General features: G+C 33.8%; 1 protein-coding gene and 1 long non-coding RNA gene across 2 annotated transcripts; both read left to right on the top strand.

The window, feature by feature from the left end:
- Positions 1 to 2: 2 nt before the first annotated feature.
- Positions 3 to 1088, top strand: LOC107938047 (uncharacterized). The gene is made up of 2 exons (XR_001694811.2): positions 3 to 478; positions 736 to 1088. It is a non-coding gene; the product is annotated as an uncharacterized lncRNA (long non-coding RNA).
- Positions 1089 to 5432: 4344 nt separating this feature from the next.
- On the top strand, positions 5433 to 7831 carry LOC107938044 (uncharacterized GPI-anchored protein At4g28100). The gene is made up of 2 exons (XM_016871078.2): positions 5433 to 6805; positions 7240 to 7831. The coding sequence occupies exons 1-2, from the start codon at positions 6185 to 6187 to the stop codon at positions 7576 to 7578; spliced, it is 960 nt and encodes a 319-aa protein (XP_016726567.1). The 5' UTR covers positions 5433 to 6184; the 3' UTR covers positions 7579 to 7831.
- Positions 7832 to 15889: the final 8058 nt, after the last annotated feature.

Genomic DNA, 15889 nt, shown 5'->3' with positions numbered 1-15889 from the left:
GGGCGAACTTGGAAATAAGTAAGAGGGAATTGGACCAAATTGAATGCACACATAACAAAGGGAGGACAAAAAGCGCAAATGATCCAAATCCCAAAAATGCAGTACGCAAGCATGGGCTAAATTAAAACAGTGTAGGAGTTTCGGGGAAAATTTAGTAAATTTAAGAAATACTGAAACACGGCTCGATCGAACACTAGCACGAAGGGGGAGGATCGATTGTGCAAATGCCCCATTTTGAGCCAAATGCATGGGTACAGCACCAAACGGTGCTGTTTTGTTTTGTCTTTTAAGCCCAAAAAAAATCTGCTTGAAATCATTTCAATTTTATTTTAAGAAAACCTAATTTCCAAAATCTCTCCCCTTATCAGCCACATACGCCGCACGCCCAAACGGAGAACAGAGGCAATCCCAACTCCCTCCTGTGCCCGATCTCCATGACGAAGGAAACTCTGACGACCACGTGACCACCGGAAGTCAGGTAAACTCCCTCTTTTTTAATACTTTAGTTTCGTATAAATATAAAAAAATCTAAAAAAAGGAAAAAAGGGGTAGAAAAATAAAACAAAATGACACAAAAAGTAAAACCACAGTAAAATCACCTTGATTTCTTTTTAAAATATGTTTTACTTTGATTTCTCTCCTTATATTCTTCAAAAACAAAAAAAAGGTCATTTACAAAATCTGTATATTGGCCTTTTATAGCCAAGTATTTTACATGTTTTTTCACATTTCCAGGTACGTGATCGAGCACGTCTCTGATGTGGCGTGGTGGAGTGGCGCACGACGCGGAGGGGTGCGCGACGTGGGGGTGCCTGAGGACTGCTTCGGCTGCAAACGGTGGCTCCTAGGGGTTTTTTTGCTAAAATTTGTTTACGCTTTGGGCCATTTGGGCCTTGTAGTTTGGGTTTCAGGATTTGGGTTGGTTTTGGTCTCTAGTAGTTTGGGCCGGATAAATTTTGAGTCCTACAATAATAATAATAATTCATTAAGCACGTGCATATCATCCATCGTGTAACCAAAACCTAACAATTATGCTTATTCAAGTTTAAATTCAATAAGTCAATCAACGACAAATTCAATTCTTCTAACCCCATTTTTTTTTTGAGATGGGACAGACTGCATCTAGCAAGACACTTTTTTGTCTATCTCTAAAATCAACCTATTTCTTTAAATGTCACAAAAAATCGATCCATTTCTCTCTATATTTTTTTTAATTTGGCATTTTTATCAAATTTAGCCATGAAATTAGAAGAGCTTGACTGGACCGAGTTTGAAATATTCATCTCAAAGAGCAAAGATTTATTATGGAATCGACATGATATTAAGATAATATAGACAAGTAGAAACGACAACATGGAGGCTAGTAAGTTCGCAAAATTCTTCATTTCTCTTCATGTTTTATTTTTTTATGACTTATTTGATTGTATTTTGGGTAATTAATTATTGAATAAAGGAAGTCTTATTTTTTTTAAAAAAAAATATCTCTAAATGCTAGCATTTAATTTCAAGAGTGAACATAGATACAACTATCATACTATGCGTTGACCAACATATTACTATTACTGTGTTTAATAGTTTTATAGCGTGATTTATATAACTATTTGTAATATTTTAGGCCTTTCAACTTAAAAAAATATATATATTTTAAAAATAAATGAAAAAGTTAACACTTTTTAATTTTGTTTATGTTGATGTTGCATTCATATAGATTGCTATGTGGATAACATATCGGTATTTAATTAATTTTTTAAAATTTAAAATTTAAATATATATATACTATTTTTAAATTAAAAATCATTTTTAATTTTTAAAAATAGATTAAATGATGATGTGTCATTTATATGGTAATCCACGCATATGCCACATCAATAAGGTTAATGTTTATTAATTTTTTTTATTTATTTTAGGGTGATTTGATTAAAGAATATATATTAAATAAAAAAATAAAAAATTAAATAAAAGACTAAATTAATTTTTTTTATAAAATTAAATGCAAAAAAATTTATTATGCGTGTGTGTGTATATATATATATATGTTAGTTTTATATCCATATTCAGTACACATGTGACAGTAATTATGTTAGTGAATTTGGTAGTGGACTCTGCTCTGCTTGAGTGTAAGGAAATTGTAAATATTAGTACCCGACAGCTGTTTTATTTTTTCCTTATCTCTTTTGTTGCTTTTGTAAATGGATCTGAAGTTAATGCTAAGAAAGCCTATCAACCTTTTTCTTTCTCCTTTCCCACAACCTTTTTTATATATAATTTCAAAATCATTTTGCTTTTAGGGGACCAGTTGATGTTAAAAATTAATGTTGAGAGATAGTTGCATGATTGAGCTTATAGTTAAGCCAAAGTCTGCAATAATGTAGCCATCTTTGCTTTACTCTTTTTCTTTTTTTCCTATTAATCTTACTTTAACTGATGTCATAACCCTAATGTGACAGTCCCATGCATGAACAAACAGCGGCGAGCCCAAACGAGGCATCCAAATCCAATGGCTCCTTCATTTGAGACCCATGTTGACAGACAGTCTTTGAAGGTACGACTATAAAACATAATATCCTAGTGAATGTTAGACCCAATGCTTTATTGCTCTTTCAGTTTAAACGTATGGTTTGAATTAATGTACGTAAAATGGAAAGGATATACTCGTAATTTTAGCAAATATTATGTTTCACGTATATAAAATACTGAATTTATATGATAAAGAGGAGTACAAGTATGCATAGAGACGCATGGAAAAGAGGAAAAGAGCAATAAGCATGTGACATACTTTTACTGCCGAAAAGTCTGAAAAGGAAGGCGAGGGAAAAAGAGGTCCAACTCACCAATGCCTGCCTATTGCCAGAGGAGGTCTTCCTAATGGGGCTAACCCTAAAACCATTCACTCACATTAACCACAGGACTAGTAGCTAGTTGGGCCCCTCAACCTGATCCTGGGACACCATGATTAAACCTTTTTTTCATCAACTTTCCAAGCTCAATTACCAAAGATTTTCAAGGTTCTCCCTTTTGAATCTAATCTGCTCCCCGGTATATAATATATAGTATAGACGAGTCTTATTAAAGCCATGTTTGATCCCATTTTTTTTTTCATGTATAGAATGATAGCTATACTCAACAGAAGGTCCCAAACCTTAAATTTAAAGTAAGATATAAAAGTTACAAGTCCTAAAGTGCATAGTGAGTAAAAGAAGAAAAGGAAAAAGAGACAAATAGTAATAATAATAACAAAAACGAGATAAGTGGCTTTTGAATAAATGGAATGATGTTTGAGTGATTGTTGGTTGGATTAGTACATCTCATTTAAATTGACGAGAATTCTTTCACGTTAGCTTGTATTTGAATCATTTTTATTACTTTATGTTGTATTAGGTTGATAAAGTAGTGTAGATGGTGTTTTGTGTAAAAGAACATGATTAAAGAAGGGGGCCAAGCGTTGTAATTTGTAGGGTGAGAGAGACAGGCAAGTAGTGGCTGAAGGCGCGCAACCTAAATCGAATTCCACATACGCTTTAACCTTTCTTTAAAGTGCCTTTGTCTTTTCTGTTTTTCCTATTTCCTGTCATGCCTCTCTTTCTACTTTCTTCCTTCCTTTCTTTTCATTTTATTTTCCCACACATTTTCAATATTGTCCCACTTTCTTCTTCTTTTTTTCTCGATTTCAATTTTGTTTTATATTTATATCATCTTTTTATTGTATTGATATTCAAATTATATGGATTTTTAATTTATTTTTTATTTTTATATTTTTAATATCATGTCAAGTTAATTGCAATTATGATTATTTTTGTTAAGATAACCATTGGATTTAAATTTATTAGCTTTGGCTATGAGTATAACTAGTGCTATATAAGGCTTATAGGACAATTTTAAATTTTATTTATGTTTTCAGGCCGGTTTTAAAAATTATTTAAGGAAATAGGTCGATTTTAAGAGAAAGTGCGTTCAATTACAAAATCAACCTATAGCCCTTATTTAGCCTACAACTAGAATAGTGTTGAATAATTTTCCATCGTGTCTCATTAAAGGGGACAATCAAATATTTATATATATATGGTTATTGTTTATGGAATTGACATTCTTAGTAAACTTTATGCATGTTGGACACGTGTACTGTTTTGGGTTACCTGTTGGACTTTGTGACCCCTACATGCAAATTTCTTGGGTATATGTAAGCTGGGATCGCGAGCTCCCCTTACAAGCACCTCGTGGCATGTGCGAGCTAAGACCGCGAGCTCCTGTTGTTGAGTTCTCACTGTAAAGCTTATGCATATCCATTTAGTAGGGCTTAGCAGTGTTGCGAGTAGGCGACCCGAACCTTATTTAGTTCTCGGATTGGTGATCATAAGTACATAACAAATAGTAAAAATTTAGTTATGATTATAAATTTTGTTTATGTTGTGAGTGAATGGTATTTAAGCTGTAATTAAAAATATAATTATTGGCAACACTGATAAATGATATGTGGAGATTTGGCAATTTTAGGATTGTCAACCAAGGGATGGAATTGTTACTATCAAGATGGGCGCGGTTGGCTTCCAACTTCAAATATACTTTTATGTTCCCTTCTTAATGAAAAACCTTGATTCGGTATTAAAGAATATATACAATTGCAGTTGGAAAAGTATAATAAGTAACATAATTCGGAATTTTTTCTTATATATAAAGTCGGGAATAATCCATTATAATTCAATTATAAAAAAAAAAGTTGTGATTTAAATTCAACTCCTGTAAAATTATCGAAATTGGCTCTTCACTTAATTTTTTTCTTAAAAGCTTAATCATAAACTGATCATAATAATTTGTTTACAACACAATTTACAGTCTAACAAGCTTCTATAATAAACATAAAAGTGCTCTCTCTAACTTAAGTCAACATAAATAACAAATTATCACCATTTAACTAAATGAAGTAAATAAGATAATATTAGATTATGACACAACTACGATATGAGTTGTAATTTTATTTAACAATTAAAAAATTAATATAGTAATTAAATATGACTTTAGTTGAAAAGGTAAAGTTAAAGTTATAAAGTTATTAAAAAGCATTATGTAATAATGTTCAAAGGTTCAAATCTTATTTTATGCAAATATTTTTCTTGAGAATAAGGTCTTATATGATAACTCATTAAAAGGAATGATGATTTAATTTTTTTAATAAATTTGATAAATCCATAATAAAAAAGCAAATGATAATTTTTTAATCTTTTTGGCTTTACCCTTAATTCTACTAATAATAATTTGTTGATATATTTTTATAAATATATATTTTAGTATAAAATATTTTTATTTACTCACATTATCATTGGGTCTGATAAAATTTAACAAAACTTAAAATTTTTATTAATTATTTTTTATATAATCCTTCTCAAATTTTTAAATAAAAGAATAAAGTTTTTATATATTATCTAAATAAAATATTAAAGCGTAGCTAATTTTACAGTTGCAAAGAGTGAAGGTGAAAGAGGGGAGCTGTCATCACATTCAGGCGGATGGGATGGAAAGAAATTAGAGAAGGAAAAGAAGACGAAGAACAATTTCTGATCAGACAGACCTATACGGCCTTGCTTTACAATCTCTCCCCTATAACCTAGCCAATCTCTTCTGTGTCTTTTCGCATGGAGTGGACCCATCTCTTCTCCCTCTTTCCATTCCAAACCTTCTACTATTATTTCTTTAATCGACTATTAATGTAATTAATTTTTTACTAAAAAGGAATGAAAATATATAAAATTATTTGATTCCCGACCATGAACCTAGAGACATCTCTGTTATCCTCTTTCTCTCTCTCGTTTCATGATATTATTTAGGATAATCTGTCATTTCTCATGCTCTTTGGACAGAAAGATATAAGGAGGAGGTAACCTCCTCAATTCCCGATTGAATGAATACACAACTCAGAGAAAAGAAGAAGAGACGCCCTCTCTCTCACCAAACATGCTGTTTAAAGATTCTTTAAAATTCATCAACCTACTTGCTTAGTGCGGGTAGTTTTCAAAGCGCCCTAATCTTTCTTTCTACCTCTCGAGTATCTCTTTCCCTTTTTCTTATCTAATATGAACAAAAGGAATGGATGATTATTATGGAATTACAAGATTCAGAAGAGTAGCCACCCCAACTTTTACCATCTAGCTCCCATTTTCCAACTCCCCCCTCCACCCACTTTTTCCAAAACATGGTTTCTCTTTCCCTCCTCTCATCCTTTGTACTATTATTTTCTTTCTTCTCCCATTCCTCTCTGGCCACTTTTCTATCTCAACCGGTTTCCGGTCAACATCAGCCTTTAAAACCTGGAGACTACTCATCCACGGACACGGTTCCCGCAATTCCAGCTCAAATCCAAGCTCAAGTTTGCCGTCTCGACCTGTCCGCTGAACTATTTGGCGGCGTCAACGACGCTTGTGGCAACAACCTGGACCGAAGCCGCTGCTGTCCCGTGTTAGCAGCTTGGCTCTTTGCAGCTCATGCCAGGTATGCTTTGGAAGTGTCGGCTCCCGCTCCTGCGGGATCGGAGCAGCCCATGAGGCCGGATGATTCTCAAAAGTGTGTGAACTCGTTGCAGAACGCATTGCTAAGCAAGCGCGTGCAGATTCCTCAGCCAAACGCCAGTTGCGATCCAATTCTATGTTTTTGTGGGATACGGCTACATCAGATTAGTTCCTTGAGTTGTCCCGCTGCGTTTAATGTTTCCGGTTTCCGGAACGCCACACCGACAGCTGCAGTGAAGAACTTGGAGAGGAGTTGCACCAACTCTTCTTATGCTGGGTGTACCAAATGCCTCGGTGCTCTTCAAAGGGTATGTAATTAATGATAATTCTTTCTTATCATTTTCTGGCTACTTAAAATGACCCAAACAATCAGTTCAGTTCATGGGGAATGAATGCATTCATTCCAGATCCCACTCTTCTTTTTTTTTTCTTATCATTTTCAAGGAATGTCGTCAGTCTTAAATCCGTTCTGGTTCATGAGAATATAATTGCTCTAGCAGTTACCAATTTCTGAATTCTACTGTTAATTAATGAAAGTGGCTTCAATGAGCAACTGATAACACGGGAAGCAAACTCGTTCCGGTAGACCCATGAAAGTGACATTGTAATGTGGATGGAGAAGCCAATATGCATCACCCTTTTTCTAGATTGCAAATCATTAGGACCCTTGCTCATTACCTTTCAACCAAACCATGATCTGTAAAACATCTTGTTCCTTTTTGCAATTTTGGTAACTTTACAGCTCAAAGGCGGATACAGCAAGAACAGAACACAAGACAGGAGCACGAGCGAGAGAGTCAGCAAGATGTTCAACCGAGACTGCCAGCTAATGGGACTCACTTGGCTCCTTGCACGCAACAAAACGGCTTACATACCCACCGTTTCGGCCGTACTGCGGGCCATAATGTACAGTGCGCACCCTCATGAGTCAAGGTGCAGCCCAGATCATGAGAACATGCCCTTAGCTGTTGATTCCCTGCAGTTGGAGAAAGCTCAATCGTCTGCATCGCCACCACCATCGTGGCAATCTTTTACATTCCCGACTTTACCCCTTATCATATTGGTTTCACTATTTGGGTAGAGCGTCGGAGAGTGGTGATGGAGTGGCACATTGCTTTTTGGGTAGTCCTTTGAGACTGATGGGGGTTCACGTGAACCTTTTAGACCTATCAGACAATTAAAGATGGGGTTACGCAGGGGTCTTTCTTCTCTTTTGTGTATGGCCTTTTCGCCCTCTGTAAATTTCAACTGGCCTTTTTAAATACTATTTGTTTATGTAGCAGACGAGAATTGAAGCAGATTTATATAATATAAAGTGTTAGTCCCCTTTGCCATTTCTTCATCATATCTGACAGGTGGGTGGTGTGATAGATCATAGAAGGCAGATGGGTTTGGGCAGAAATGATTATATAAGCGTTTACTACGTGGAAGGAAGAAGGGAATCGCAGTGACTGAGTATGTTGGTCGCCTACTATAAATATCAATCAGTATCCAAAAGTAGTAAAGTAGTTATATAAAACCCCTCATAAACTGACCTTTTTTATTCTATAAATTAATTCTACTTTACTTCTAACCAAAATATTATGCTAAATCTGTCTGTCATTTGGTGTTTAAAATGGCATGGGGGTGGGGTAACATGTCCAATAACTGTGATTTCGATCCTGTTTTTGTCGTTATTCAGTGTATAACTTTCCAAAGGCCCCTCTTTTTTGTTTTTTTTTTAAATTCATTTTGATCATATAAATTTAAAAAAAAAATACAATTTGGTCATTAAACTATTTAAAAAGTTTTTATTTTCATTTGGTTGTTAAGTTTTTTTTTAAAACTTCTATCAACAAGTTTTAAGTGATGATTCGATGATAGGTATAATGGACCAGTGCCTGTCGACGAATAAAAAAACATATCTTATATTGAAGTTGATCTGATAATTAGTGTCAGAGATTAAAGAAAAAATTATTTGAATTTGAATTTACAAATTCATGACGTCTAACGTTGTTTCACGAAGAAAAACTTATCTTTATAAGAACAAGGGACTAAAATAAAATTTTTTAAATAATTAAATGACTAAATTATAACATTTTTAATTAAGTGATCAAAATAAAAATTTACTTATAATTTAATAACTAATCACGTAATTTACCTATATTTTATCAACTCCAAAGGCCCTTTCACTGTCGGCCAGACGCCAAGGAGGGATTTTGTATTTTTTTTTTCAAAGTATGAATACAATATGAAAAAATAATTAAAAACAGATAATATCAAAGTTAATTAATTAAAGCTTATATAAATAATATATTGAAATGAAAACCAATTGAATAGCATGCAGTTGCATGCCCACCAGACTCAGCGGCATCAAAAAGTAAAATAAATGAATAAAATGCTTATAAGTAGGGCGTAATTAGGGGCTGGCTGGTGCCCATCTTCTAAAATGAAAAAAAATTCTTTAAAATTTTAAATTAATAAAAATAAAATTACTCTTTAATCTTTTTAAACATTATAAAAATTTAGTTTAATTATTTAAAAATTATTAAAATATAAACTATTAAGATATTAAAATTATAATACAAATTTTTTTGGCTTTGCCCCGCATAGAAATAAGACAATCAAGAGTTGGGTATTTAGGAGTTAAGTTGCTAAGATTGTAGTTACAGTGATATTGAAGTCCAGTTTGTCCTTGAATTGCATGATTAAGGTTAATAGAAGGGTAAAGAAAATTGCAATTTGGATTGGGGAAACGAAAACAGATTGGAGAATAAATAAGTACAAAAAGTGAAGGGGCCTACGCCAAAGCGTGATGTAGGAGCAACTTTAATCTCTGCTTTTTGAGAAATCAACAACCAAGTTTGGTAGAAGTTAGGTAAGACTCAGAGCCCCTCCGGAAACGTGATATCGGACTCTAGTAATGCATGCATGCGCCAAATATTTTGTTTTGGTTTCCATATCTATGTAAGGTAGTCTGTTATAGATATGCCAATTCCTTTATTTATTTATGATTGGAGCTAGGTATGTGTTGTGTGTATCTTTTATATCATTTATAGATCTTATAGTTTTTCCTTTTTTTGGTAAAAAAAAAAAACCAAAGGTAATCAAGCCAAATCTGGGAGAGCCACATCAGAACAATCATCATGTAGAGGATGCAATATGGCATCAGGAGGCGCGAAATAAACATGAAAACAAGCTGATTATTATAAGATATGGAAGCCATGCCATCCGCCACTTTATTTTCCTCTCTGTAAGAGTGCACAAGCTTCACCTCCAAATCTCAACATAGCAATTGACGTATGGGCCAAATAGTAGAAATTCAAGAAAGAAACTAATAGCTTAGCAATAGTTCAGCTTCAAGTACCACCTTTCTCAAACCCATTCTCCCAAGCCCCAGAGTTCAGTTTCAAATACAGATCAGTACCCGATCAGTCCATTACAACCACATACCCATTTCACTTCATGATATTCAGTACTGCACTGATAGGGGGTTTTACCTAAATAATACAAAAAATAAAATTAATAACTAAAATAGTATGCCTATAAGATTATTTACCAAAATGGTATAGTTTTTATTGGTGCCGCCTGTCAGATTGGCGTCACTGGACTGCAATAGGCGTCACTGGACTGCAATAGGCGGCATTAGACTGAGATGTAATGGTCTAAAGTATTTAAGGACATGTAATGGAATTTTTCTATTTTAGTATGTTTTGCGAAAAGAAACGGAAATGGTGCCGCCTAATAGAGTGGTGACACTAAACTTTAAATAGGGCCAATTCCCTTTTAAGCCTTCCTTATTTATTATTTTCTTTTTATTCCCCTTCAACTCACTATATTGTGTTTAAACAAACTCTTAATCTATTTTTGTAGTTAAATAAGCCCTTAACTTATGGTTTTTCTCATAAAACCCCTTTATTTTAATATTAAATTAAATATATATTTTGAATTTTAAGCTCTTATCTTAATTTTTGTTGATACAATAAAAATTATATACAACTTTAACATCAATGTAAAACTAAAAAAGTAAAAAAAAAAATTTCAAAAGAGTAGTTAAGAATATCATGTATATAAGCACTCTCAAGAAATTTAAAATTTTTATTTTTTATTTAATAAATTTTTCTCATCAAATTCACATCAACATAAGATGTGAATTAGTTTATATTTTTTTAAATAACTTTACTTTGGGTAAAATATATTTACTTTAATATTAAAATATAGGGATTTTATGAGTAAAAACCATAAGTTAAGGGCTTATTTAACTACAAAAATAGATTAAGGTTTTGTTTAAACACATTATAGTGAATTGAAGGGAAATAAAAGAAAATAATAAATAAGGAGGACTTAAAAGGGAATTAGTCCTATTTAAAGTTTGGTGCAGCCACTTTGGCACCCTTGCCCTTTCTTTTCAACAACCATACTAAAATAAAAAATTTTCATCACAAGTCCCTAAATACTTTAGACCATTACATTTCAGTTCAGTGTCGCCTATTGCAGTCCGGTGACGCCAATCTGACAGGCGGCACCAATAAAAACTATACCATTTTGGTAAATAATCATGGGCATACTATTTTAGTTATTAATTTTATTTTTTGTATTATTTAGGTAAAAAACCCCTTAGTCATATCGTGCGTTTATGTTTCATTGTCTTATCCACTTGAATGAATTGAGTTAAACTAGAAAAGTTTATTGAATTCTCTCGAATAATATTGGTGGCTAGATTGATATTAAAAATTCACAACCTAGCTACTTTATGCAGCTTGATGTAGACTGGCCTATTCTCTTTAGCTATATTTGTTGGAAATTATAGACTAAGAGGAACAACCTGGTTTCCAACAAGGACTTCACAGATTGTGGGAGCATCATCAATAGCAGTTGGGATTTGATGTGGGAAATACATGCAATTAGTGAACAATGTAATACGAGAATAAAGAATTGCTACTAGGTTCATTAGAGGAAACTAGAATAGGGTTGGCATAAAGTGGACTCCAATGGGGGTTTGTGATTAGATACAAGCCTAGCGACTTCAGGAGGAGTGATAATAAGAGACCGTGAAGCATCGTGGTCGATTCTTGTTAGGATCGTCCCGATTAAGCAACAAACAAGTAAAAATAGTAGAAGAAATTGAGAAGATGAACACACAAATTTAACGTGGAAAAACCCCTCAAAAGAGGATAAAAAACCACGGGCAAAGATAATTTTACTATAATGGCAAAAGAATGAAGAGTACAAAAGATGGAGATAAAAACTAAACCCCGAAAACCCGAAAAACAAAGAACCCTCAAACGTAAACACAAAATTCTCTGAATGTGTTATGAGTTCTAATCTAATGGGTGTCTCTTAATTCTAAGATTGTAAAGGAGCCTATTTATAGGCTAAATTAGTAAGTCAAATAAACTATACTAATAAATGCTAAATATATTATACTAATAAATACTAAATCTTCTAGAAAGAAAATATATTTTTGTTTAACTTGACTTGCAAGCAATCTCTTAGAATTTGGGTCACACAATTCTAACAATCTCCACCTTGACACGAATTCTTTCAATGCCATCTTTGCCAAAACCCGCCACGGGCCTATCTTGAACTATGCAGGGAATTAACTGAGTCGAATCTATGCTTAGAAGCTGGAAGACTTCTAGCCTTCGACTTGTGCACTGCCAAATCAAAACTAACCCGGGTCTGATTTTCACGAATACAATGCCCTAACTTTTCAAAACCTGCATCCAAAAGAGAACCTCTCTTCAACGAAACAGTCATACCTTTTTCCCTCCTATGACCAAGTTGCCTCCGCTTCAAATGAGTTGACTTTGACTCCATAACGGACGAGGGACGTCCGATTTCACCGGTCACTGTAGAACCTTCCAGAATATAAAGACTGCCGGTTCTTTTACCTTTTAACAAAACGAGAGCTCCACGAGATACTTTAATGTCGCTTGACTCGATGTTGATTCTGCATCCTTTCAAGTCTAAAATACTCAAGGAGATGAGATTCTTTCGTAAATCAGGTACATACCTGACATCTGAGAGTGTCCTAATCGTCCCATCGTGTATCCTAATTTTAACAGTACCAATACCGATTATTTTACTAGATGAATCGTTTCCCATGTGCACAACTCCACCTTCAACTGAACTGTATGTGGAGAACCATTCTCTATTGGGACACATGTAGAAAGAACATCCTGAATCTAGGATCCACTCAGACGTAAGCTTGGAGTTATCGCTCGTTGACACTAACAAGAAATCATCACCGCCTTCATCGACCAAATTAGCACCAGCTACATCTTCCTCGTTACTCTCAGCAGCTCTTTTATTTCGCAGTTTATAACAATCTGCTTTGACGTGACCTAACTTTTTGCAATAGCGACACCTTTTGTCTCGTTTCTTTGATGCTACCAAAACAGAAGCTTGTCTATCTGCTTTGCTATTCAAATCAAACTCATTTTCGAGTTTGTCTCTACTCAACAAATGACCCTTCACATCTTCGAACGAGAGTTTGTCTCTGCCATAAATCAGGGTCTCCCTGAAAGACTTGTATGAAGAGGGTAAAGAGCACAATAATAGCATAGCTTGATCTTCATCGTCAATATGAACCTCAACGTTCTTTAAATCATTTAAAAGAGTAATGAATTGACTGATGTGATCTTTAAGAAGCTCACCTTCGTTCATGCGAAACGTAAATAGACGTTGTTTCAACACTAAACGGTTAGCCAGAGACTTAGTCGCATAAAGAGTTTCTAACCTTTTCCACAAGGCGAATGAAGTCTTCTCCATCAATACCTCCTGCAATACTGTATTCGCGAGGCACAACTGGATTGCAGACAAGGCCTTTTCATCAAGCTCTTCCCATTCTGTTTGATTTAGATTATCAGGCTTTTTCCCTGTAACAACCTTTTTCAAGCCATTTTGAACTAGAATTGCCATCATCCGAACTTGCCACAGATTGAAATTTGTCTCATCATCGAACTTCTCAATTTCAAACCTTGTTGCTGCCATCTCTGACCGGGCTGATCTATGAAAGTTAAACTAGCTCTGATACCACTTATTAGGATCGTCCCGATTAAGCAACGAACAAGTAAAAATAGTAGAAGAAATTGAAAAGATGAACACGCAAATTTAACGTGGAAAAACCCCTCAAAAGAGGATAAAAAACCACGGGCAAAGATAATTTTACCATAATGGCAAAAGAATGAAGAGTACAAAAGATGGAGATAAAAACTAAACCCCGAAAACCCGAAAAACAAAGAACCCTCAAACGTAAACACAAAATTCTCTGAATGTGTTATGAGTTCTAATCTAATGGGTGTCTCTTAATTCTAAGATTGTAAAGGAGCCTATTTATAGGCTAAATTAGTAAGTCAAATAAACTATACTAATAAATGCTAAATATATTATACTAATAAATACTAAATCTTCTAGAAAGAAAATATATTTTTGTTTAACTTAACTTGCAATCAATCTCTTAGAATTTGGGTCACACAATTCTAACAATTCTGCACTAGTGTGTACCACTCCAGTGCTAAAATGGAACATCAAATTATCCTTTTTCGCACTAAAAAAAATTCCGGCCCGTACCAGTCACACTGGCCCGTTCTGATCAATTTTGATCATATGGGGTGGAACATAGTGCACCAAATAATATTTAAAAATATATTAATTTTTATCGTTTGCTTTGTTTTAAACTTTGAAAAGTCAATACTTGCATTAACCAATGAATAGAAGACTACACTTAATTGCACAAACTTTAAAAATTAAAATATAATAAAAGTAAACTCACTCGTAGATCAAAAAAAAAATCTGATGAATGCCTAAATCATTAAAATTTCAGCCTCCAGCTTAGTTTCAAAGCTTGGTTTCAAACAACTCTTTCAACCGTTGATATGTATGTTAGTATTGAATGGGTTGATGTTGTGAATTATATTGTCCTTTAATAAGATTTATTGAAGGATAGATTTTTTTATTTTGGAATTTACAGAAGAGTGTTTTATATAATTGATATATATTTTATATTTAAATTTTATTTAATATCATTCATTTAATATTTTTAAATATTAAAATATACATATATTAAATATTTTTTTAAAAAATTTGATAAATTTGAAACGATACGCCAAAACAAACCGATGCGTACCAATTTTAAGAGAAAAATGATGCGCCTATCAGTGGATTTTTTACAAAAATAGTATAAAAATATAAAAATACCAAAATAATATATTCAAGAAATTATGTACCAAAATGGTACATCTGGGGTGCTCACACCTCTGTCATGAGCGGCACCACCCTAAGTCTTCTGACAAAAAAAAATACAAATCTGTTGACAAAAAAAAAACACAAATCTTGTATTTTTATTTTTTTGGTACTATTTTTGTAAAAAACCCATATGACTAGTGTCTTCAACATCATGCCTAGATATAGAATAGTTAGGATCATCAGTCAAATGTTGCCTCATACAACCTTCATTAGTTAGCATTTTACCTGTACTCACAAGCCAAAGGAAGACTTTAACCTTTTGAGGATTTTTGCTCTTCCAAATATTTTTCCACAACCTCCCATCGTTGACATTTAGGCCACCATAAAGCATCTCATATGTAGACTTAATTGAGAAAAAATGATTCTTCTCCCATAGCCAAATTGGGAATTCTTCAACATCTAAAGGAGAACGAACCCCTTGTACTACAATATTAAGGCACAATAAGGGTGAGTTTGGATGAGCGGTGCATTTATTTGTGGTTAGTGTAAAAACAACGGTGGCAATGAGATTAGATACTGTAACGATATTGTAGCGTGAGACAAAAAGTAAGCTAAATGCACCACATCGCACCACACCGCACCGCCACCCCAAACCCACCCTAAGTTTAGTAACATATCTTTGAAGGTTTCCCAATTTCAACTCCTATTATGAAAAGCTAGCTCATTAACATGCACATCGTAATCATGGACGACTCTAGGGTTGGTACTTAATTAACGAACCACTCTCTTTGTGTAACACCCTCTACATAACTTGTTCGCCAGGACTGTGTATTGGATGCCACACTAACCCGAGTGACTTGACAAAATATCTTTTCTGGTTTAAATTACATACTTAACCAACTTGTATTGACGGGTAATAAAACTTTAAAATTTTATTTCCATCAGTCGATTATAAAATTCCTTTGGACAAAGATTCAAAAATGTAAAATGACAACTAAAACCCCAAGGAGAAGCCTCTACAGGTGCCCCTATATAAACATGCATAGCTACCGTGTTTCGCCTAGCCCTTAATTAGCGAAGTTGCATAAGATCCTAAAAAAAGATATAAGCAAATCGTCAAATTTTTTTGATCAAATATGCCAGCAAATAAGACAAGTTATGCGCTTGGCGCAATTGATATTGATAGTGAAAATGATCACTTTTATTGACACATGAACAACCAC

The sequence above is a fragment of the Gossypium hirsutum genome, chromosome A12 (assembly GCF_007990345.1).
Source record: "Gossypium hirsutum isolate 1008001.06 chromosome A12, Gossypium_hirsutum_v2.1, whole genome shotgun sequence".
Classification (NCBI taxonomy): domain Eukaryota; kingdom Viridiplantae; phylum Streptophyta; class Magnoliopsida; order Malvales; family Malvaceae; genus Gossypium; species Gossypium hirsutum.
Note: the sequence above shows the minus strand (reverse complement) of the source record. Positions and strands in the feature narration are given on the sequence as shown.